Source organism: Trachemys scripta, chromosome 3 (assembly GCF_013100865.1).
Source record: "Trachemys scripta elegans isolate TJP31775 chromosome 3, CAS_Tse_1.0, whole genome shotgun sequence".
Lineage (NCBI taxonomy): Eukaryota > Metazoa > Chordata > Testudines > Emydidae > Trachemys > Trachemys scripta.
The window spans coordinates 35991742-36014915 of NC_048300.1; the positions used below are offsets into that span (position 1 = coordinate 35991742).

Here is a 23174-nt window from a genome sequence, read left to right on the forward strand (position 1 = left end):
GATACTTACTCATTGTAAGGATTGCAGAATCAAGGCTTAATGAACATACAAAATATGAAGGTACTTGTCACTACTCATATGTTTTATGGCTTGATTTTCAGAAATGCTGAGTACACATAACTCCATTTCAAATCACTGGAGAATGCAGGTGCTCAGTACTTCTGAAAATCAGACCTTTAGTCTCTTTAACTAGTGGACTTATAAGACTTATTACTGTACAGCATAACAGATCATGGCTGATTGTTAATCAAAACAGACAGGACTGTAATTGACTTGATAAATTCAATCTGCCCCCTGGAGTCGTTATAATACATGACATATGGTGAAGATTATTATATGTATTTCTATGAAAAGTCATTTAAACTTAGACATGTACTTTCTTGTCTAATTTGGTAGTTTATAGTTAAATCCCAGAACTAGCTTTAACATGCAAAACTATAATATAGGAAGTGCAATGTATTAGATGCAAAATTATACCATGGAACAGAACCCTAGTTACAATCTTTTTCAACTGTTCTGGTTTTTGCAGGAGTTGGGGATGGTTTGGTAGGTCATCCTAGATGCTATCAGGTTTTACTATTGCATCCTGGAATCCCAGATGGTGCCTACTGGTATCACTTTAGAGTGAAACACTAATAATCTTTGTGTGCTAGGGCTTATCTGCACAGCCAAAACAACTGAAGCCATGTTTACGCTATGGGAACTATAGGGGCACAGCCTGTGAGTGCCTTAGCTATTGTTGACCTAAATTTTAAGTGTAGATCAGGCCTGAGTTTAACAAGGTCTATTAACTTGATTTGGCCATAACAGCATTTAACGTGGTTTAGACTGACCCCTTTGTATTATAAACAGGTAAATGTAAGCTCCTTGGAGCAGGGATTGTGATTTATTTTTGTTTGTAATGCCTAGCACTCGGGTGGGTAAACGTTTTGGCCCAAGGGCCACATCTGGGTAGGGAAATTGCATGCAGGGCCATGAATGTAAGGCTGGGGCAGGGGATTGGGGTGCAGGAGGGAGTGCGGGGTGTAGGAGGGGACTCAGGGAAGGGGGTTGAAGGGTGCAGGAGGGGGCTCAGGGCAGGGGTGCAGGGAGGAGTGCGGGAGGGGGTTCAGGGCAGGGGGTTGGGGTGCAGGAGGGGGTGGGGAGTTCAGGGCAGGGGGTTGGGGTGCAGGAGGGGGTGCGGCATGGGGCTCAGGGCAGGGGGTTGGAGTGTGGGGTGCAGGAGGGGTTCGGGGTGAGGGCTCTGGCCCACTGCCACTTACCTCGAGCGGCTCCGGGATGGCAGCGGTGCGCACCGGGGCCAGGGCAGGCTCCCTGCCTGCCTGCCCTGGCCCCACGCCACTCCCAGAAGCGGCCAGCACCACGTCCCTGTGGTCCCGGGGGGGAGGGAGAAGGCTCCGCGCGCTGCCCTCGCCTGTGGGTACCTCCCCCAAAGCTCCCATTGGCCGCAGTTCCCCGTTCCCAGCCAATGGGAACGGTGGGGGGCGGTGCCTGCAGGCAAGGGCAGTGCACAGAGCCCTCTGCGCCCCCCACAGGGGCCGCAGGGACATGGTGCCGGCAGCTTCCAGGAGCAGTACGGGACCTGCGGCGCCACAGGGGTGGCAATCCCGCAGGCCAGATCCAAAGCCCTGATGGGCTGCATCCAGCCTGCGGGCCGTAGTTTGCCCACCGCTGCCCTAACACACTTCAGGTGCTATCAAAATAATTAGTAAATACAACCCTTGAAGAGCCAGATCCTGATCTCACACCATTCTTGCAGAAGTGAAACTTTTCTATTATCTTTGGAGTTACTCCTGATTTAACTAAGTTCAGAACCAGGCCATAAATGAAAAACGTTATCAAAACCAAAACAAACTACCTACAGTAGCACCTCAGAGTTACGAACACCAGAGTTATGAACTGACTGGTCAACCACATACCTCATTTGGAACTGTAAGTATGCAATCAGGCAGCAGCAGAGACAAAAAAAAAAAAAGAAAAAAAGCAAACACAGTACAGTACTGTGTTAAACGAACTACAAAAAAAATGAAGGGAAAGTTTAAAAAAAGATTTGACAAGGTAAGGAAACGGTTTCTGTGCTTGTTTCCGTTAAATTAAGAGGGTTAAAAGCAGCATTTTTCTTCAGCATAGTAAAGACATAAAGCTGTATTAAGTCAATGTTCAATTGTAAACTTTTGAAAGAACCACCATAACTTTTTTGTTCAGAGTTACAAACCTCCATTCCCAACGTGTTTGTAATGCTGAGGTTCTACTGTACGCTTTTGCTCTACTCAGTCCACACAAGTGGGACCAGTGTTATCTAACATGGTTTGACCACAGTAGACTCTAACAACAATTTTCCAATTGGCAAGTTTTCTAGACAGAACCCTCTAAACATAGGAGGAAATATTTTTGAGCAGATCCTGTGCCACAGCCAGGGCAGATAATTCTTTGGGGGGAGGGCACAAAAGAGGAGCACACTTTAATCTTTTAAAGGTTACCTTGACTAATCTATTCTAGCTCATGCCTGCAATAATTTGCATTAATAATTTGCAGACCTGAAGAGTGCTGTGTAAACTCAAAGCCTTCTCTCTTTCAACAATAGAAGTTGGTCCAACAAAAGATATTACCTCTCCCACCTTGTTGCTCTAATACTCTGGCATTGACAGGGCTACCATACCACTGCCTATAACTCTCATTAGTCTGTTTTCAATTCTAAGGGTATGTCCACACTACGGGATTAATCCGAATTTATATAATTCGAATTTGGGAAACAGATTGTATAAAGTCGAATGTATGCGGCCACACTAAGCAAATTAATTCGGCGGTGTGCGTCCATGTACCGGAGCTAGCGTCGATTTCTGGAGCGTTGCACTGTGGGTAGCTATCCCATAGCTATCCCATAGTTCCCGCAGTCTCCCCCGCCCATTGGAATTCTGGGTTGAGATCCCAGTGCCTGATGGGACAAAAAACATTGTCGCAGGTGGTTCTGGGTACAACCTCACCCCTCCCTCCCTCCCTCCCTCCCTCCATGAAAGCAATGGACGGCAGACAACCATTTTGCGCCTTTTTTCCTGGGTGAACACTGCAGACTCCATACTACGGCAAGCATGGAGCCCGCTCAGCTCAAGACAGCAGTCATGAACATTGTAAACACCTCGCGCATTCTCGTGGAGTTTATGCTGAACCAGGACCAGAAAAACGAGGCGAGGAGGCAGCAGCACAGCGACAAGCGTGATGAGGACATGGACATGGACACGGACACAGAATTCTGTGAAACCGCGGTCCCTGGTGCTTTGGAGATCATGTTGTTAATGGGGCAGGTTCTATCCATGGAACGCCGATTCTGGGCAAGGGAAACAAGCACAGACTGGTGGGACCGCATAGTGTTGCGGGTGTGGGATGATTCCCAGTGGCTGCGGAACTTTCGCATGCGTAAGGGCACTTTCATGAAACTTTGTGACTTGCTATCCCCTGCCCTGAAACGCCAGAATACCAAGATGAGAGCAGCCCTCACAGTTGAGAAGCGAGTGGCGATAGCCCTGTGGAAGTTTGCAACGCCAGACAGCTACCGGTCAGTCGGGAATCAATTTGGAGTGGGCAAATCTACTGAGGGGGCTGCTGTGATGCAAGTAGCCAAAGCAATCACTCAGGTGCTGCTATGAAAGGTAGTGACTCTGGGAAATGTGCAGGTCATAGTGGATGGCTTTGCTGCAATGGGATTCCCTAACTGTGGTGGGGCGATAGATGGAACCCATATCCCTATCTTGGTACCGGAGCACCAGGGTACTCAGTACCTAAACCGCAAGGGGTATTTTTCAATGGTGCTGCAAGCACTTGTGGATCACAAGGGACGTTTCACCAACATCAACGTGGGCTGGCCGGGAAGGGTTCATGACGCTCGCGTCTTCAGGAACATTACTCTGTTTAAAGGGCTGCAGCAAGGGACTTACTTTCCGGACCAGAAAATAACCGTTGGAGATGTTGAAATGCCAATAGTTATTCTTGGGGACCCAGCTTACCCCTTAGAGCCATGGCTCATGAAGCCATGGACAGGAGTCAGGAGCTGTTCAACCACAGGCTGAGCAAGTGCAGAATGGTGTTAGAATGTGCATTTGGACGTTTAAAAGGTCGCAGGCGCTCGTTACTGACTCGCTCAGACCTCAGCCAAACCAATCTCCCCATTGTTATTTCTGCTTGCTGTGTGCTCCACAATCTCTGTGAAAGTAAGGGGGAGACCTTTATGGCGGGGTGGGAGGCTGAGGCAAATCGCCTGGCTGCTGATTACGCACAGCCAGACACCAGGGCGATTAGAAGAGCACACCAGGAAGCGCTGTGCATCAGAGAAGCTTTGAAAATCAGTTTCATGACTGGCCAGGCTACAGTGTGAAATATCTGTTTGTTTCTCCTTCATGAAAACCCGCCCCCTTTATTGACTCATTCTCTGTAAGGAACCCACCCTCCCCCTTCCCCCAGCTTGCTTTCAAACCAAATAAAGTCACTATCATTTAAAAATCATTTATTCTTTATTAATAGATTAAAAAAGAGGGAGGGAACCCGGGTGGAGTTTGGGAGGAGGATCGGCGGGAAGGAAAAGGCCACTAAAAAAATGTTAAAAAAATGACAGCCTTTTTGCTTGGGCTGTCCACTGGGGTGGAATGGGAAGGTGTACGGAGCCTCCCCCCACGCGTTCCTACACGTCTGGGTGAGGAGGCTATGGAACATGGTGAGGGAGAAAGGGGGGTTATACAGGGGCTGTAGCGGCACTCTGTTATCCTGCTGCCATTCCTGAAGCTCCACCAGACGCCGGAGCATGTCTGTTTGCTCACGCAGCAGCCCCAGCGTTGCATCCTGCCTCCTCTGATCTTCCTGCCGCCACCTCTCATCTCGAGCGTCTCTCCTCTCCTCACGTTGGTCCCTCCTGTCCTCACGTTCACTGGCTTTTCTCCTATACTTTGAAACTGTGTCCTTCCACGCATTCAGATGAGCTCTGTCACTGTGGGTGGATTCCATGATTTCTGCGAACATATCGTCTCGCATCTTCTTTTTCCGACACCTTATCTGTGATAGCCTTCGGGACGGAGGAGGGAGGCTTGAAGAATTTGCAGCTACTGGAGGGAGGGAAAAAAGGAGAGAATTTTTTAAAAAGATACATTTTGCAGAACAATGTTTATACTCTTTCACGGTGACCAATACTATTCACATTACATAGCACATGTGATTTCTGTGCAAGGTCGCATTTTGCCTCTTAATATTGAGTGCCTGTGGCTTTGCTGCTAGAGATCACAGACGCAGGTCCGGGCAACAGAATTTGGCTTGCATGCGGCCATGGTAAGCCATTGTCTTTCGGCTTCTGCGCCCTCCTTTCCCACATACCAAGCAAAGCCCGTTGAGTGCTGCGGTTTTTCTGTTAACCTTCAGCAGCAGAAAACAAACTAACCACCCCCCCCCCCATCCAATTCTCTGGATGATCGCTTTACCCCTCCTCCCACCGCGTGGCTGGTATCAGGGAAGATCCCTGCTAGCCAAACGCGAAAAGCTCTGGGCCAATTCCGCCCCTGCGCTTGGCTAACTGCAGGGAAGGATTTCTTTTCAGCCACAGGCAAACAGCCCAGTAGGAACGGCCACCTCTGTCCCCTTAATTAAATTCCCGTATTTCAACCAGGTTACCATGAGCGATATCACTCTCCTGAGGATTACACAGCAAGATAAAGAACGGATGTTGCTTGAATGCCAGCAAACACCGGGACCATACGCTGCCAGGCTTTATCATGCAATGATACCAGATTACTTGCTGCAAGCATGGTGCGGTCAAGTGTCCTACCATGGAGGACGGAATAAGGCTGCACTGCCCAAACCTTGTGGCAAGGCTTTTGGAGTACCTTCAGGAGAGCGTCATGGAGATGTCCCTGGAGGATTTCCGCTCCATCCCCAGACACGTTAACAGACTTTTCCAGTAGCTGTACTGGCTGCGAATGCATCCCAAGTCCTCAGGGCAAAATAATCATTAAAATCCCTTGCTTTTAAAACAAGTTTTATATTTTAAAAGGTAAACTCACCTGAGGTCCCTTCCATGCGGTCGTGGTCTTGGATACTGGGTTGGGAGGGTACTTCAGTCAGGCTGAGAAAAAGATCCTGGCTGTTGGGGAGAACGGAGTGCTGTGTGCTCTCTGCAAGCTCGTCCTCCTCCTCCTCCTCTTCCCCGTCCGCAGAATCCTCAGGTGTGGCTGATGAGATTATCTCCGCCTCGGAATCCACGATCACAGGTAGGGTAGTGGTCCCCCCTAGAATTGCATGCAGCTCGGCATAGAAGCGGCATGTCCGCGGCTCTGACCCAGAGCGACCGTTCGCCTCCTTTGTTTTTTGATAGGCTTGTCTGAGCTCCTTGACTTTCACGCGGCACTGATCTGAGTCCCTACTGTGGCCTCTCTCCATCATGCCCTTGGAGATTTTTTCAAAAGTTTTGGCATTTCGTCTTTTTGAACGAAGTTCTGCTAGCACTGAATCCTCTCCCCATATAGCGATCAGATCCAGTACCTCCCGTACGGTCCATGCTGGTGCTCTTTTTCAATTATCAGCCTGCATGGTTACCTGTGCTGATGAGCTATCTGTGGTCACCTGTACTCTCCACACCGGGCAAAAAGGAAATTAAATTCAAATGTTTCCTGTCTACCTGGCCGGTGCATCTGAGTTCAGATTGCTGTCCAGAGCGGTCACAATGGTGCACTGTGGGATAGCTCCCGGAGGCCAATACCATCAAATTGCAGCCACACTAACCCTAATTCGAAATGACAATATCGATTTTGGCGCTACTCCGCTCGTCGGGGTGGAGTACAGAAATCAATTTTAAGAGCCCTTTATTTCGAAATAAATGGCTTCGTTGTGTGGACGGGTGCAGGGTTAATTCGATTTAACGCTGCTAAATCCGAATTAAACTCATAGTGTAGACCAGGCCTAAGAGAAGTATTGTAGCCTAGTAGACTGTCTTCAGCCAAACAATAGTATCAGGAGCAAAGGTGCAAACGTAGCCCGCTCACACCCAGCATTACAAGTGCACACACTTGCTTACAAGCCAAGGGTCGCTGCCCTGCGGGTCTGACAGCCCCCGCCACGCCCACTCCCCCCAGCTGCGCGGGGCCGGCAGTCACTGGGCTGATGCCCAAGGGCGAGACATCCCCAGCCTTTTCCCTGCGCTGGTTCGCCTGGGAACAGAGCCTGTCACGAGACCCACCGCCCAGGCTCCCGCAGGCCGGTCACACGGAGTCGCGCGGTGGGCAGGGAGGGAGGGAGGAAAGAGCAGTGACGGCTCCCGGTCGCGCGCACAGCCCGGGCCGACGCCTCGGTGCGACTTCTCTGCAGGCGCCCGGCGCCGCGGGGTGTCTGAGCCCCGCCCTCAGCCAAGCGCCTACCGCCAAGCTCCGCCCCCAGGCTGTCCCAGCGGGGGGCAGGCGCAGAGAAAGCCGCGCTGATGGGCGAGCCCGCCGCCTCCCCTAGGATTGGCGGATCAGGCCACAGACACGTGACTTCCTCTCTCAGGCGCGCGAGGACAGACTGAGGCTGGGGCCTGGTCCCGCTATGGGCCGACCACCAACCGTCCCTAAATAAACTGCGGAGACTGAGGAAGCGTCCGCCCGCCCAGCGCGGCGTGTTTTCCCTCTGCCTCCCGTTCTTTTCCTCCCTTTGCCAGGCTCTCTGCTTGCCTTTCACCGCTGGGCCTTGGTTCAGAAAACTTCGGGCATGTTTCTGGCCGGCCCCGCGGACTGTTCTAACTCAGGGTTAAGGTCTAGCGCGCGCCTACCGTGCTGGGGCTGTACCATTTGGGAGGGGGGAAACAGAGACCAACAGAGAGAAAATTGACACCATTGGGGCCAATTATAGGGAGCCTGACACTGTCACGCCCCCGGGGTTAGTGGTTTCTCCTTGCGAGATGGGTTGGGCCGAGGGGCGTGCCCTCCTCCATCTCCCCCACCGCAGGCTCAGTGTGGTTGAGTCTGGAGCAGTCACGTGCTCCTCCTGCCCGCTGCGTGTGTGAGGATAATGGCTGCGCTGTTGAACTCGACCCGGTGGCTCCGGCCTCTCTGCTCCCGCCTCCTTCGGCTGCCGCGGGGAGCCGCCGCCGCCCACCGCCCCTCGCCCCGCGCCGCAGGGCTGGTGGGAGCCCCTGGCAGGTGAGTCCCCGGGCTCGGCGCGGCCCGCGGGCGGGCTCCCGTTCGGGAGGACAGGGGCGCCCCGGAGGGGAGCGCGTGGGCCCGGTCAAACCTGCAGCTCTGCCTCCTTCTCTTCCCTTCCCTTCCCATCCCTGGGCCGTGGGACCGCGACCCCGGATCCCTCGTTCCGGGCCCCGCGGCAGCCCAGCCCCTTCCCTCGGGCAGCGCTCTCGAGACCCCGTGTCCCTGTGCCCGCTCCCGTCCCTTCCTTCGGGCGGGGCAGCCCTTGTCTCGCCCCTCGCGGGCGCTGCCGCCTGGGGTTCCCTGAGCCCCTGCAAGCCCCTTTGTGGCTGTAAAGTGCTGGTCAAGGGCGGAGGGACCGGCCACGTGGTACATGGTGACCTCTTCGCCAGAGCCAAGCTTAGGCCCGGGGGCCGGAACAGGGCAGCTTGGCTTGTCGCACGCTGACAGTAAACTAGGTCTGCTGCTGCTGGTACAGCTCTCTTCCCATTACAGTAGCAGCCGTAGGGCCCCCGAGATACGGCTCTGCTGTGCTGGGAGCTGCACAGAGGAGGGGGCAGCTTCTCTACCGAAGAGCTTATTTATAGCCTGACCAAGGGAAAGCTTGCAGGGAGAGGTGAAGTGATTCGTCCAAGGTCATGCAACAGGTCAGGGCTAGGAATAGAACCCGAGCTGGCTTTCCCCCTCTTCATTCTTAACCATAAAGCCACACTGCCTCTGTCCTGATTTTCTTGGGGATATTCTAATTCCCTTGGGGTAGTTCCAGCTTCCACCACTTGGTGGGATGGTCACGTATCCGAGTTCAACTTCCATTATTATTCTGAACACACTAAAACGTTGTAGGTACTATACAAAAAGAAGTAGAGAGACAAGACTAGATTCACAAAAGGAGTTAGGTGCTAAGTCAACCATACCTGCTAAACCCCAGTTCAGCATCTATCTCACATTGGAGGTGCCTGAAACCCTTAAATTTCTGCTGATAAAGCCCTCAAGGTGCCCAAGTTTGTGCTAGTGAGCATGCATGCAGCCATCTCAATCTAGATGCCTGGGAACCTCTCTCATCTAATTGGCCTCTCAGAGTTGGTAAGACAGCTCCCACCTGTTCATGCTCTTTGTATGTGTGTATATATATCTCCTCAATATTTATTTCACTCTATATGCATCCGAAGAAGTGGGCTGTAGTCCACGAAAGGTTATGCTCTAATAAATTTGTTAGTCTCTAAGATGCCACAAGTACTCCTGTTCTTCTTACTACAAATGATGTTCATAAATGAATACTGAATGGGGAAAGCAAGAGATGCAAGTCAAGGTACTGTTCTCATGTGGCTGTTCAGTAAGGCACATTCATATTCTCATGCTTCCATGAGACCCATGCAGCATGTTGCACTTGCATCAGAAAGTAACTAATTAACTTTGCAACTTTAGACATTTTGAGTTTTTTCTCATAGGCAGCTAATAAGCCATTATCTCTGCTATGAAGGTGCAGCTTTGGACATCAGCAGGTTCCAGTGCTGATATAAATAGTCCATAGAAACTTTGATCTCAGTATGTCTTGCTCAGCGTGCTCTGTGGACTGAATTTCTATAAAAAGTTGAGGGGAACTACAGTTTTCTCTATTGTATGGGAAGGGTAGCTTTCCCTAAGTTGTCCTCAATTATTTTAGTCAAGAAGGGGAGCAGCTTTGCACAGGTAAAGAGAGCTATATCTCATACTGTTGGGTGGTGTCAGTCACTACGAAACTTGGTTTCAACAGAGGGGTTTATTAGCGAAACAACACTTTCTTCTAGGTTTTATCAGTGGCAAGGAATAATGTACCATTTGCAGACTCTTTGACCATTTAAGAAGTGTGGGAGAGGGATCCATTCACAAGTTTCCTTCTCTGATTCTGTTTTAGGCACAGGATCAGTCTTATCACTTTCCTGTCAGATCCAGTTTTTTGAGTTTGTAGAGCGTTGAGCTGGAAATGTTTTAGCCTTCACCTCAATATGTCTGGTCCTCTCATTGTGATAAAGACTTCAGGATTGTAAACTCTTAAGTAGGATTGAAAGCTTTCTTGCTTTATTTCCCTAAAGGGCATGGATTGGGCACTATATTTCTTACAGCTGCTCAGGGATGGCCTTTGTGAAACCCACGGAGGATCCAGACCAGTGTGCTGTGGTAGGGGGAGGGCGCCATGATGCTATTGATGACAGTGTTTGTGCAGCTGCCATCTCTCTCATCCAACTGCCTGAAGTCAGCTTTAGCGATGTCTCATAGAAACCATCTCCAAGTCCAATAGGGGAATATGACAGAAGTCTATAAAATTATGAATGTGGAGAAAGTAAGTGAAGAAGTGTTATTTACTTGTTCATATAACACAAGAACCAGTGGTCACCCAGTGAAATTTATAGGTAGCAGTTTTAAAACAAACATAAGGAAGTACTTCTTCACACAATGCACAGGTAGCCTGTGGAACTTGTTGCCAGGGCTTGTTGTGAAGGCCAAAAGTGTAACTGGATTTGAAAAAATAAATAAACAGACAAGTTCAGGGAGGATAGGTCCATCAATGGCTATTAGCGAAGATGGTCAGGGATGCAACTCCATTCTCTGGGTGTCCCTAAGGCTCTCATTGCCAGAAACTGGGACAGGGCACCTGGGGATGGATAACTTGATAATTGCCCGGTTCTGTTCATTCCCTCTGAAGCATTTGGAACTGGCCACTGTTTTAAGGGAGGATACTGGACTAGATAGCAAATGGTCTGACTCAGTATAGCTGTTTTTATGTTGTTGTATAAATATAGGCATAAGCACATTAAAATTATACTTCACTGGAATATTCAGAGGCACTTCTTAGTGATGGCTACTTCTACCTCAACTTTCATCCTCCTGCGTTCTGATCTTTTTGTAATAGATAAAGCTGTTCAAAAGCAGGGGCTCTCAATTTTTTCATAATATTGGAAGTTCTTTTTGTTTTGTTTTGGACAGCCTTTTCGGGGTGTTTTGAACTTCTCTCAAACTTTCCTTTCGTACAGTGGAGGGAAAAATATTTTGGGCCGGCGACAAAGCCTGGAACTCTTTTTATTAAGAAGTGAAAGTTAAATAAGTTAGCAATTAAAAAAAATAGATTAGCATAGAAAATACTCTCACAACTGGACTAGTCTGCTTGCTGTCACTCCTGCTCTCATGTTCTGCCAACCCATTTTTAAGCACTTGAATGAAAAAATTGATCCTCTAGATAAAAACATTGGACATCAAGATTCCACTCCCACTGAATTGGAAGTAGTACAGTAGTTGGTTTTCTAATGACTATGCTGTACTTCCAGTTCTTGTTTCTGAATCTCTGCGGGCTCTCAGAAAATATTCTTTATCTTCTCTAAGCCATCATTGTAGTAAATGGGAAGAGAGAGGCAGTCCCTAATGAAAGCAGAGTTCCAATTGTACAGAATTTAGAGCCACCACTTTGAATTGCACCCAGAATTATAAAGGTAGGAGGAAGCCAGTATAGGTTGTAAAATGTCCTACATATTGACTGCTCTACTTGGTTGGCAAGGCCTGTCTTGCTGAGTGGTAATTGAAGTTTCTGCTTAGCCATCCAGGGCCATTCCAGATGCATCTTGAAATAGCCCAGCCTTGAAGAACTTGAATAAAAATATAGTAGCCCGGGTACAAACTACTTTTCTGCCTTCATGCTTAGAGGAAAACTGTTGTTTGACGTAATAATTAAAAAAACACCTTGTTTTAAGTGAGTGGGCAAATACGGTATTACAAGAATGCAGAAGTTCACCCTACAGGTGCCGGGGTGGATGACTGGCAAAATCTGAATCATCATGGAAAAAGAAAGCCTTCAGGCCAACTTCAGATTGTTGGGGAGGTGGGTGTTGGGGAAGCAGAATGAGCCAGTATGACTGACTGGGAGTCCAGAATTGCAAGCCACTTTGGCAAGAGGTAGATGCACTCCAGCACCAGATGGAGCAGTCACAAATCCCTGTCAATTTCTCTAGTTTCTTCTTCCTGGCAACCAGCATTACCAGACTTTATAAGCATGCTAATGGCTCTGTGATCCCAAAGATTTAGCACTCTACTCTAATAGCCTCACGTGTGCACTGACCAGGAGTGGTGATAGAATGGAATCTTGAGAGACCACATAAGGAATGAATAAGCGGTTACACAAAACCTTTCAACAGAAGGAACAGTGCCACTGAAACAATCTCATCCATTCCTGTCGGGGTGTAAGCAATGCCTTACTGTCAAACTGTTGATACATATAATAAGTATCCATACTTGATGACTTTGCTGTTGATCTCCTGACAATGGAAAAATACTAATGCAGTCTATGTTCTATACCTACACATGAAAACAGATACAACTGGAGCGGCACCACTGTGACCTTTTAAATGACCTTTTCCTTATAGCGTGTCTTAATTTCTATAAACAAGTGCCTAGCTGGTATTGTGATATAGGCTCTGTAAAGCAAAACATAAATGGGGAAGGTTTATGACCATGTGGTGGTTAGTGGGGTTATCAAGGTGGTGGTTTGTGGGGTGTTCTTGAAGAAGGGCTAATTGGTGCTTGTTTGAGTGTTGGTACTCGGAGGAGGCATTAACCATTGATAAAGGAATCAATTTTCCTGGTGCTGTTTTTTATGTCGTCAAGCTGACATCAAAACGGTCCAAGCAGCTTACTCCCCTACTTGTATGAAATTGTTACAAAAAAGTGCCTGTAGTGCAGCTTTCATTCCAAGATTATTTGAATGTCTAGAGCAGGGATCGGCAACCTGTGGCACGCGGCTCGTCAGGGAAATGCGGGCCTGGAACGGTGAACCACGGCCAGTGGGAGCTGCGATCGGCCAAACCTGCAGATGCTGCAGGTAAACCATCCCGGTCCGCCAGCGGATTTCCCTTACAGGCCACATGCCAAAGGTTGCCGATCCCTGGTCTAGAGACTTGGGTCAATTGTATACACCATCTTGGAGGCCTGATCTTGCTCTCCTTTTGCATGCAAAACTTGTATTGGATTCAGTGCTCTTTTTCCATGAGAAATGACTGGAGAGTGGATTAATCCCAGGATGTGCACTAAGCAAGTACAAGGAAACAATTTCACTTTCAGTGTATAGCAAATACGTTGTGATTTCCTTTTCCCCAGCCAATATATAGCAAAAGCCAGTATTGGCAAAACACTGAGACTATTCTTTACATTTTGTCTCAATTTTACTTTATAAAATGGCCCCTGTCACAGCACAATTTACATTTGTACAATGCCCACAGTGAGGTTTCAATCCTGAATATAGTCTTTAGCTGCAACTATAATATAAATAAATTCCATTTTCTTTACTGGTATTTTCTTGTACTTCTGTATTTAAGCTGTATCTATAAATTGTGTAGCTATGGTTGTAAGTGAATGCCAACAGTAACTATTTACCGGGATTTCATATTGACAAGATTGACAATTATAATACAGTTCAGGAGAATTTTTGTTCTAATTGAAGTATATACTCAACATTTTAAATGTATTTGTGAACCATTTGGCTAAACACTAGTACTTACAATAATGTCAACGGGTATGAAGTTTGTTTCTCTGTAGTTAATTAAAAATGTCTTTTTGGGTTGGCAGAATGAATACAACTCTTAATGCAGGAATGGATGCTAATTCCATTAGTTTTAGTATTTTATTTTTAAGAAAAAGTGTTACTACTTTCTAAAGAGCTTTATAAACCTCAGTGACACACTTCTTGTATGGAAGTGCTGATACATCTCTATCCCGATATAACACTGTCCTTGGGAGCCAAAAACTTTTACCACGTTATAGGTGAAACCGCATTATATCGAACTTGCTTTGATCCACTAGAATGCACAAACCTCTTCCCCCGCTCCTCCCCCCGGAGCACTGCTTTACCACATTCTATCCAAATTCGTGTTATATCGGGTCGCGTTATATCGGGTTAGAGGTGTATTTTATGTGAGGCAAACATAAAACAAGGCTAGGCCAACATTCAGGGCGGAGGATGTGGGGTTTATTGAAGATGAGAGGCAGAAGAGTTGTGCATTTTAGCAGAAATGTGGCGGAGAATAATAGGTTCCTCATGGTGTAGGTTATCAAAGCTGTTCCAAGCATATGTGACGAGACGAAAAAGTCATGCAGCCAAAACTGAAGGAAAGAGAAGCCAAGGGAGCAATAAAGGAAAGGGGACTAGAGAAGGACAACAAGAGAGAAATTGTTTTGATGGTAGCAGGACAGCAAAGGGTCTTGCAGATGAGAATGAGAATCTTGTATTTTTATATTAAGAGACAGAACTATTGAAGGATTTGGAGGAGTGGGGGTGGTGATAGGTCAGATTGGTGGAAAAAGACTTTGGCAAAAGCATTTAGTACCACAGTCATGATTCATGCAAAACTAACTTCTACCTTTCAAGCATTTTAGTTGAAGGTATGTACACTAATGCACCTATTTTATGCTGTAGAGCAGTTATGAGAATTACAGGAAAAAAATCAGTAATAGTGCATCGGAAAAGTTCAAGCTGAATAAGTTAAAGTGTAACTCATCAATATTATCAAATCTAGGACAAACCTGTCCCTCTCACGCACCCAGCGGTGGTTTAAGTATTTGAAATAAATGTAGCCATATGCTTTCAAAAATACCCCATCCCACTCATTCCCTGTAATTGTTATAGAATAAACTGAATAAACTGATGGTGACTCAAGAGAACTGTTTTAGGTCTACAAAAAAACTTTAACCCTCAGCAATTCCTTTTATAGTGCAAATATATACTTTTTTTGTAGAACTTAAAAATCGCACATTAGTTTAAGAAACCCTTTCAAGTGACAAATCTCTAGGTCTGGGTGGCTTTCGAAAGAAGTTCTGTATATCTTTTCAGGAGCTTAGTGCTTCAAATCCTTCAAAATCTTCTATTATTTCCTTGAATGGGGAAAATTGGCCAGTTCCGGTTTTGGAGGCCAGCATAACTGTGTGTACAAATGATTAAAAATCCAGAAGACCATAGAATGTACTGATCAATATATTTTATCTAGTCAAACTATTAGCTTAGTTACTACCACTTGACACCAATTTGGCTCTGTCCCAGGAATGGACACAAATCATAATAGGTGGAACACTAAAATTGCATTAAACCAAAGGATAAAAGTAGCCTGCTAGCATTAGATGCAGAGAAGGCATTCAGTATGATTGTTTTGATATTACCGGAGAAACTTAATTTCAAACTTTAATGTATAGCCTGCACTAAACTGTCCTACTATTCTTCATGTGCATTTTTTATTTTCATGTCCTCTCATCGGAGACTTTGTTCTTTTACAGGGATAATGATGTCCATTGTCACTTTGGGGATAACCGAACAGAACTTGTAGTAGCTTTCAGATATTCTGCCTGAAATTTAAAGCACCACAATCCATAATAAAGAATATAAAATTGCTCTCTTTGCAGGTAGTATCCTGCCTTATCTAAGTGAAATACAAACCTCCCTGCAGGGGCACATCTCTGTAGCGTGTGGAAAAAGTTTATCTTAATTCTGACTGAACCACTAATGTCCCAATTAGGTCTAAATTTCATATTATAATATTTCTATCTTGTTGGCATTATGTATTGATATTTATAATGAAGATTAGTTGGGTGTACAGGAAGTCGGGCTAACAAGTGATTAAAAAAATGAATCGCAGTTAATCACAAGATTTTTAAAAAATCACGATTAATCACAGATTTAATCACACTGTTAATAATAGAATACCATTTATTATGTATTTTTGGATGTTTTCAGCATTTTCAAATATATTGATTTCAATTACAATACAATACAAAGTGTACAGTGCTCATTTTATATTTGATTACAAATATTGGCACTGTAAAAAAGATAAAAGAAATAGTATTTTTCAATTCACCTCATGCAAGTACTGTAGTGCAATCTCTTTATTGTTCGCATGGCACTATTGTAGATGGAGTTGCAAGGTATTTGCAATGTATTGCTAAACATTCGTATGCCCCTGCATGCTTTGGCCACCATTCCAGAGGACATGCTTCCATGCTGATGACGGGTTCTGTTTGATAACGATCCAAAGCAGTGCAGACTGATACACATTCGTTTTCTTCATTTGAGTCAGATGCCACCAACAGAAGGTTGATTTTCTTTTTTGGTGGTTTGGGGTTTGTAGTTTCTGCATCCAACAGCATGTTCCGCACCTCGGCCCTCTCAGATTTTGGAAGGCACCTCAGATTCTTAAACCTTGGGTCAAGTACTGTAGTTAACTTTAGAAATCTCACGTTGATACTTTCTTTACATTTTGTTAAATCTGCGGTGAAAATGTTCTTAAATTGAACAGCATGTGTTGGGTTGTCATCCAAGACTGCTGTAACATGAAATATATGGCAGAATGTGGGTAAAACACAGAGCTGTAGACATACAATTCTCCCCCAAGGAATTCGGTCACAAATTTAATCAAGACTTTTTCAACGAGCATCATCAGCATATCCTCTGGAATGGTGGCTGAAGCATGAAGGGGCATATGAATGTTTAGCATATCTGGCATGTAAATACCTTGCAATGCCAGCTACAATGGTGCCATACAAACACCCGTTCTCACTTTCAGGTGACATTATAAATCAGAAGCGGGCAGCATTATCTTCCATAAATGTAAACAAACTTGTTTGTCTTAGAAATTGGCTGAACAAGAAGTAGGGTTCAGTGGATCTGTGGGTTCTAAAGTTTTACATTGTTTTGTTTTTGAGTGCAGTTATATAACAAAAACAAATCTGCATTTGTAAGTTGCACTTTCACGGTAATGAGGTTGCACTACAGTACTTGTATGAGGTGAATTGAAAAATGCTATTTTGTTTCTTTTTTACAGTGCAAATATTTATCAAAATAATATAAAGTGAATGCTGAATACTTTGTATTCTGTATTGTAATTGAAATCAATATATTTGAAAATGTAGAAAAATCAAAAAATACTTATAAATTAGCTGAGGGGTGAAAACATCTACTGTGTGATTACAACTGTGATTAATCACGATTTAAGTCGATTGAAAAAAATAATTTGTTTTGAGTTAATCACTTGTTAACTGCGATTGACAGCCCTAGAAGGAAAATTTACTAAGAATTTGTAATCGCTGTGCTAAATATTAACTTGTAAAAAAGATCAAACTAAGCTTTCCTGTGTACTGAGTTGTTTATAACCTAGTGAGTTTTAATTTTATTTTTTATCTGTGATAACATTTGACACACTCTGATTCCTGTGTAACTGTTCCTCTTTCTATGATCTCAAATGAAATAATTAAAAAAAAAAAAAATAGTATAGTCAGACCCGTGTAAGACTACTTTATTTGAGGTGAATGGGTTACTCCTGGGAAATTCTGTGTCAAAAAATTAAAAGTTCTGCACAAAAATATTAAAAATTCTGTGAACAGCATTTTGCAAAATCCTGAATATTTTGTTGTCAAAATAATGCAGTCTAATCCATCTAGTTTCAGCTATTTTGGTAATTTATTTAAACTACAATACAATGGATGTAGAACGGGAGTGGCGCGCAGTGGAGGAAATCCCCAAACTCCCTGTGGGTAATAACGTAGCTAGTATTGACCCTTCTAATTATTAGTCAACAAATATACGCAGCCATATGCTCAGTGTTACATCATAAGCAACTGAAGAGCAAGTGAGGACTGGGGACTCAAACTCACAATGTATACTGACTACTGACCATCTCCAAAAACGTCAGTAGCAAATAATCCATGGAGCACATTTTGATAGGAAGTTTTTTCAGTCCAAAAATTTAGACCAGTTCTAATCACTAAAGCACCATAAGCATTTATAAGGCCGCACTGTCCTTTACAATAAGGTTCCTTTACACCACTCTGGCAATGTAAAGGAGCCTTAAAATTTTATACCTGTTTTATACTCCTGTGGGAATTCACTAAGCAGGCTCGGCTGCTACATTCTCCTCTGCCTGGGAGAACAGAGCCTGTCTCATGTTTCCTCTTCAGAAATACCCCAAAGCTCTGTCGCTCCACGCTGTGTGTCCTGCAATAGTGAGCAAGAGGGCAGTCTGTCTCTCTCTCTTTCTCTGACGAGTCTGCACTGCCAGGGAGTGGGCACATGACTGCTCTTTGGGCTTCCCTTTGCTTCCCCGTCAGAAGTCATTTTTCTGCGGGTAAGCAAAGACATCGGCGGGGGCCATGAAACACAATGATGCAAAATTCCCCGAGGAGTAATGGGTTCCATCCTCTGCTGCCTAAAAGGTTCAAATTTGTGCAATTTTTAAATTGATGAGTTAATGTCTGAACATGGCTGTCAATAAATACTTTGATTTTTTGCAATGTTTATAAGCCTGTGTCTGTCAGCCAAATGTACTAATTGCATTTCTGACTACAGAAGCAATGTATTCTGCTTTATACTAGGTCAGACTTGTGCCAAGTCTTGGTTTTTCCCCTATTTAAAAAATGGACCACCAGGCTAACTTTTGAGCAAGGATAGTTTAGTAACCAATTATATACTTCATTTTATGGCAGATCTGAGTTCTAAATTTGACAGTTGGTAGTATGCAAAACTCTACTGCAGATATGTCAAGTTTAATCGTCCTTGATGCTATAGAAAAGCTTTAAAGAGCTAGCTGCTTTTTAAATGCAAGGATCCTTGATAAGATTGTTTGCAAAGGCAGTGTATAAACCAGAGGTTCCTAAACTCTGGGGCGCAGCCCTGTTCAGGGGGGTGGGGCGGGAGCGCCACCCAGCTCTGCTCCACTCCCAGCCATTTCCCCGACTCCTGGTCCCACGCGTGGCCCCAGCTGCAGTCCCCTTGTCCCTGTCCACGTTTTTCCCCCGGCTCCTGACCCCCTGCTCTGGGGGAGGGAGTGTGACCATGAAAAGTTTGAGGACCACTCGTATAAACTGTAGATGTGAAATGTAGATACAAAATATTTGCAGGCATGGATGAGCTGTCTGGCATAAGAGTTAATGTATTTAACTTTTCAGTATATGTACTGTTAGGTCAGTGTCCTTGCAGAATGATGACCGGATTTTATTAGAATTGAAACTAAGATTTATGTTCTTATATCGAGGAACAGAGACATAGGCTTTGTCTTCTCTGGAACTTCGTCAGCAAAACTTTTGTTGTTCAGGCGTATTAAAAAAACACATGCTTGAACAACAAAAGTTTTACCGACGAAAAGCGCGGGATGAACAGCTCTATGTTGGCAAGAGAGCTCTCCTGCCGACAAAGCTGCTGCCGCTTGTTGGAAATGGAATTTTTTTTTGTTGGCGGGAGAGCTCTCTACAGCACGGCTGTAATGGCACAGCTGTGTCACTAAAAGGTGGGTAGTGTAGACAAACCTTACTTGTGCATCTCCCATTAATGCTAATGGAAGTTGCAAGCATAAATCCTTGTGCATTAGGATGATAGTATAGTCATATGTTGCTGCTTGTGAAGAGTATGGTCACTCATGATATCAACCTTGACTTGAAGTAGTGTGTCAAACTTTCAGGTAGCATTCCAAGCTACTAGTGCATACCATTTTCCTTTGTTGTTTGTGTCCTTATGTACAGGTAGATATGGAAAAGAGCTTGGGGTGAGACTAAAAATGTAATGGCTTATGATTGTTGGCTGGCAAATAGGTCACTGATAAATAAGCTGCCTGGGCAGAAAACTGTGCTCCTAGGATGATTAGTCATTTTAAGGGTTAACATAACAAACAAACCAAAAAAAAGAAGAAGCTTTATTGTACTGTTATTCCTCTTGTCTAACACTGAAAATATTTTGCAATCTTATTTCTCCCAAACACGACTGACTTTAGTTAGTTTGAAATCCGTGAAATCTAGATATGATCTCAAATGCATAGGATCTTTTTTCCTTTTAGCTCAAAAGAATTGATTTCAGATATTTCTTTTGACTGTGTCATTAGTAAGATGGTGTGAATTGATAAAGCACTAATTGCATTGTGGCCCCATCAACTGTGTAAAACTCTGCAGTCTGGTGGTAGGAGGACAACTTTAAGAGCTTCACCTCCCAAACATTGATGAATTTAAAAATTGTTTTTCTGTTTGGATTTGAAAGTAAACACTTTCTTGACAGTCTTTCCTCCCCCCTGCCTCCATTCCAATTTATAGTGTTAAATCATCCTGCCTGTGGAAAAAATCTGCAGGTGGGTGCTCAAGACGGGTTCCTCAAAGAGATTCCTCACACTGTCCCTTTTGTTGGGTGGAATTGTCCACAAACCTGGTGGAACTGCACTGTCCCTTGCTCCTCAAATGTTTACAGTCAAGCTGGCCTTCCAAAGTCTCTTTCAGGTTGCCACCAAGATCCATTTGTGGAGGGGCATGTCAGAAAAGATATTGCACCTCTGTCTGTGTTGCCTCTTTCCCCTAAAGTTCCTGGTGTGCCTGGCCTGCCCAGTTATCACTTTGGACCCAAGAATGCTTTTTGCAGGGTTTAGAGGGAGGGGCCAGAGTTGTAGATGCCAGTGAGCCCCTCTTTTCTCAGTATGCAGAATCTGTTTTTTTTTTTTTTTTTTCCTCTGTGCAAGGGATCTAGAGGAGGATGATCTGGGCCAATCTGCGTAGCTGCAAGAATGACTTTAGCACACGCTTCAGAAAACATATGCACACAATGAGGACCTGCTGAGTACAGTTCAGTGCATACTTTTGTCTGTATATTGGCTGTGGACCACATCAATATAATTAGGGCCCTACCAAATTCACAGTCCATTTTGGTCAACTTCACGTTCCTAGGATTTTAAAAATAGTAAACTTCATGATTCCAGCTATTTAAATCTGAAATTTCATGGTGTTGTAATTGTAGGGGTCCTGACCCAAAAAGGAGTTGTGTGTGGGGTCACAAGGTTATTTTGGGGAGGGGTGTGTGGTACTGCTACCTTTACTACGTTGCTTCTGCTGAAGGTGGTGCTGCCTTCAGAGCAGGGCAGCTGGAGAGTGGTGGCTGCTGGTTGGGAGCCCAGCTCGAGGCAGCCACTGCTAGCAGCAGCGCAGAAGTAAGGATGACATGGTATTGCCACCCTTACTTCTGCACTGCGGCTAGTGGGGTGCTGCCTTCAGAGCTGGGTGCTGGACCAACAGCCATTGCTCTCTGGCCACCCGGTTCTGAAGGAAGCACAGAAGTAAAGGTGGCAATACTGTGACTCCCCTAAAATTACCTTGGGACCCCCTGCAACTCCCTTTTGGGTCAGGACCCCCAATTTGAGAAGTACTGGTCTCCCTTGTGACGTCTGTGCAGTATAGGGTAAAGCACACAAGACCAGATTTATCAGTCTGTGACGTGTTTTTCATGGCTGTGAAATTGGTAGGGCCCTAACGATAATTCAGGGTTTATCTACACTTGAAAGTTAGTGTGGATTAAGGTAGGGTGTGAATTTAAAGCATAATAGCTGTTCCTGATTAACTCTGTGTGGACCATTCTGATTCCAGAACAAGAATTTCTAACAGTTAAGAGATTTTATGAATTTTTTATAGTTGTCATATTTTCCTAGTCCTTAGTGCTGTGGAAATAAATTAAAAAAAATCTTTGGTTGCTACAATGTGTTTTCTTTTATATCCATTTATAGAATATCAGGGTTGGAAGGGACACCAGGAGGTCATCTAGTCCAACCCCCTGCTCAAAGCAGGACCAATTCCCAGACAGATTTTTTGCCCCAGATCCCTAAATGGTCCCCTCAAGGATTGAACTCACAACCCTGGGTTTAGCAGGCCAATGCTCAACCCACCGAGCTATCCCTTCCCCCATATCTCTGATGTAATAGTGTAATTTTATAAGACGAAAAAATATCTTCTAGGTTTATAATCTTTACATTGTTCAGCCCTCTTTGTTAACTTTTATAACCAGTTTAAAGTGCTATTGTTGCTTGCTGCCTCATTTATTGCTCTTCAGAAGAGTTGTCTACAACTATTGGGGAAATCGTATTCCTTGCTTCAAAACTTTTTGTTTTACAAAAATACCATTTGAACCATTTTTAGGCAAAGCTATAATCAGTTTAGCCTGACGCCCCAAATAGGCAGACATTTGACAATATGAGAAATATACAGTTTTATGCAATTCTTAGTTGACTGACCACCCACCTACCCCCTCTTCAAACGATACAGTAGTCTGCCTACACTGGTTTAAATCAGCATTGAATGTCATCTGTAAAAGGTTTTGGCTTTTTTGGGGTGGGGTGGGGGATGTTAGTAGAGGGGAATTAACATTTTGTGGAAGGAGGTTTTTAAGTGTCAATAGATCCTTTGCTCATTAACTGACATAACTGGCTTTTGTTTTTGTTTAGCACACATCTGATCTACCAAGCAAGGCTCTTTGCAATTGCACCTCATCAAAAGGGGAAAGTTCAAGAACAACCTATTTTGGGTATTCAGAATAAGCAAGCACATGGTTTTGACTGGGCCTTAAATAAACTGGATACCTCTGTCAGAAAAACTGGCCGCATTACTAGAGCTCTTCTACTAAGAATCTTCAATGACATGTGCAGAACAGGTAAAGCTGCTTTTCATTATATGCTAAATAGACATTTCATTTTAAAGTTTTTGTCATGCTTGTTTAACATGCTCATTTAAAGTTGTGCAGTGCTCCCTTCTAATGTCTGGCAGCCGCCTGCTTTGTCCACTGCTTGCAGGAAGAGCCGCCTGTTCCAGCTAGCTGGTGGGGGCTTGGAACCAGGGTGTACTGGCAGCCCCCCATCAGCTCCCCCCTATCAGCGCCCCTAAGTTCCCTGTGCAGCAGCTTCCAGCAGTCTAGCAATTGCAGCTATCCCTCCCGCCACTGCCATGTGCTGCTCCTGCCCTCTGCCTTGGAGCTGCTCCCCGAGCCTCCTGCTTGCTGTGCGGGGGGGGGGGAGGGGAGGAGAGAGGGTAATGTCAGGGTGTCCCCTTACCCCTTCTTCTCCATATAGAGCAGGGTGGGGACAGGGACAGAGAGAGACCGAGAGAGCCTGGGGCAGCACCTGCTGACTCAACTTCCTGATCCACTTAAAAAGACAGTGCTTTTAAGAGTGGATCAGCTTACTTAAAGGAGCAGTGTGCATCTCTCTCTCCCACACACAAGGTGTGTGTCTG

At 45.1% G+C, this 23174-nt stretch overlaps 1 protein-coding gene across 1 annotated transcript in view; it reads left to right on the forward strand.

Moving 5' to 3' along the window:
• The first annotated feature begins 7968 nt into the window (after positions 1-7968).
• Positions 7969-23174, forward strand: part of LRPPRC (leucine rich pentatricopeptide repeat containing) — a 163256-nt gene continuing 148050 nt past the window's right edge. The window contains exons 1-2 of the mRNA XM_034764434.1: positions 7969-8147; positions 22391-22596. Of these exons, the coding sequence (XP_034620325.1) occupies positions 8017-8147; positions 22391-22596 (337 nt within the window). The 5' untranslated portion in view covers positions 7969-8016. The remainder of the gene's footprint in view (positions 8148-22390; positions 22597-23174) is intronic.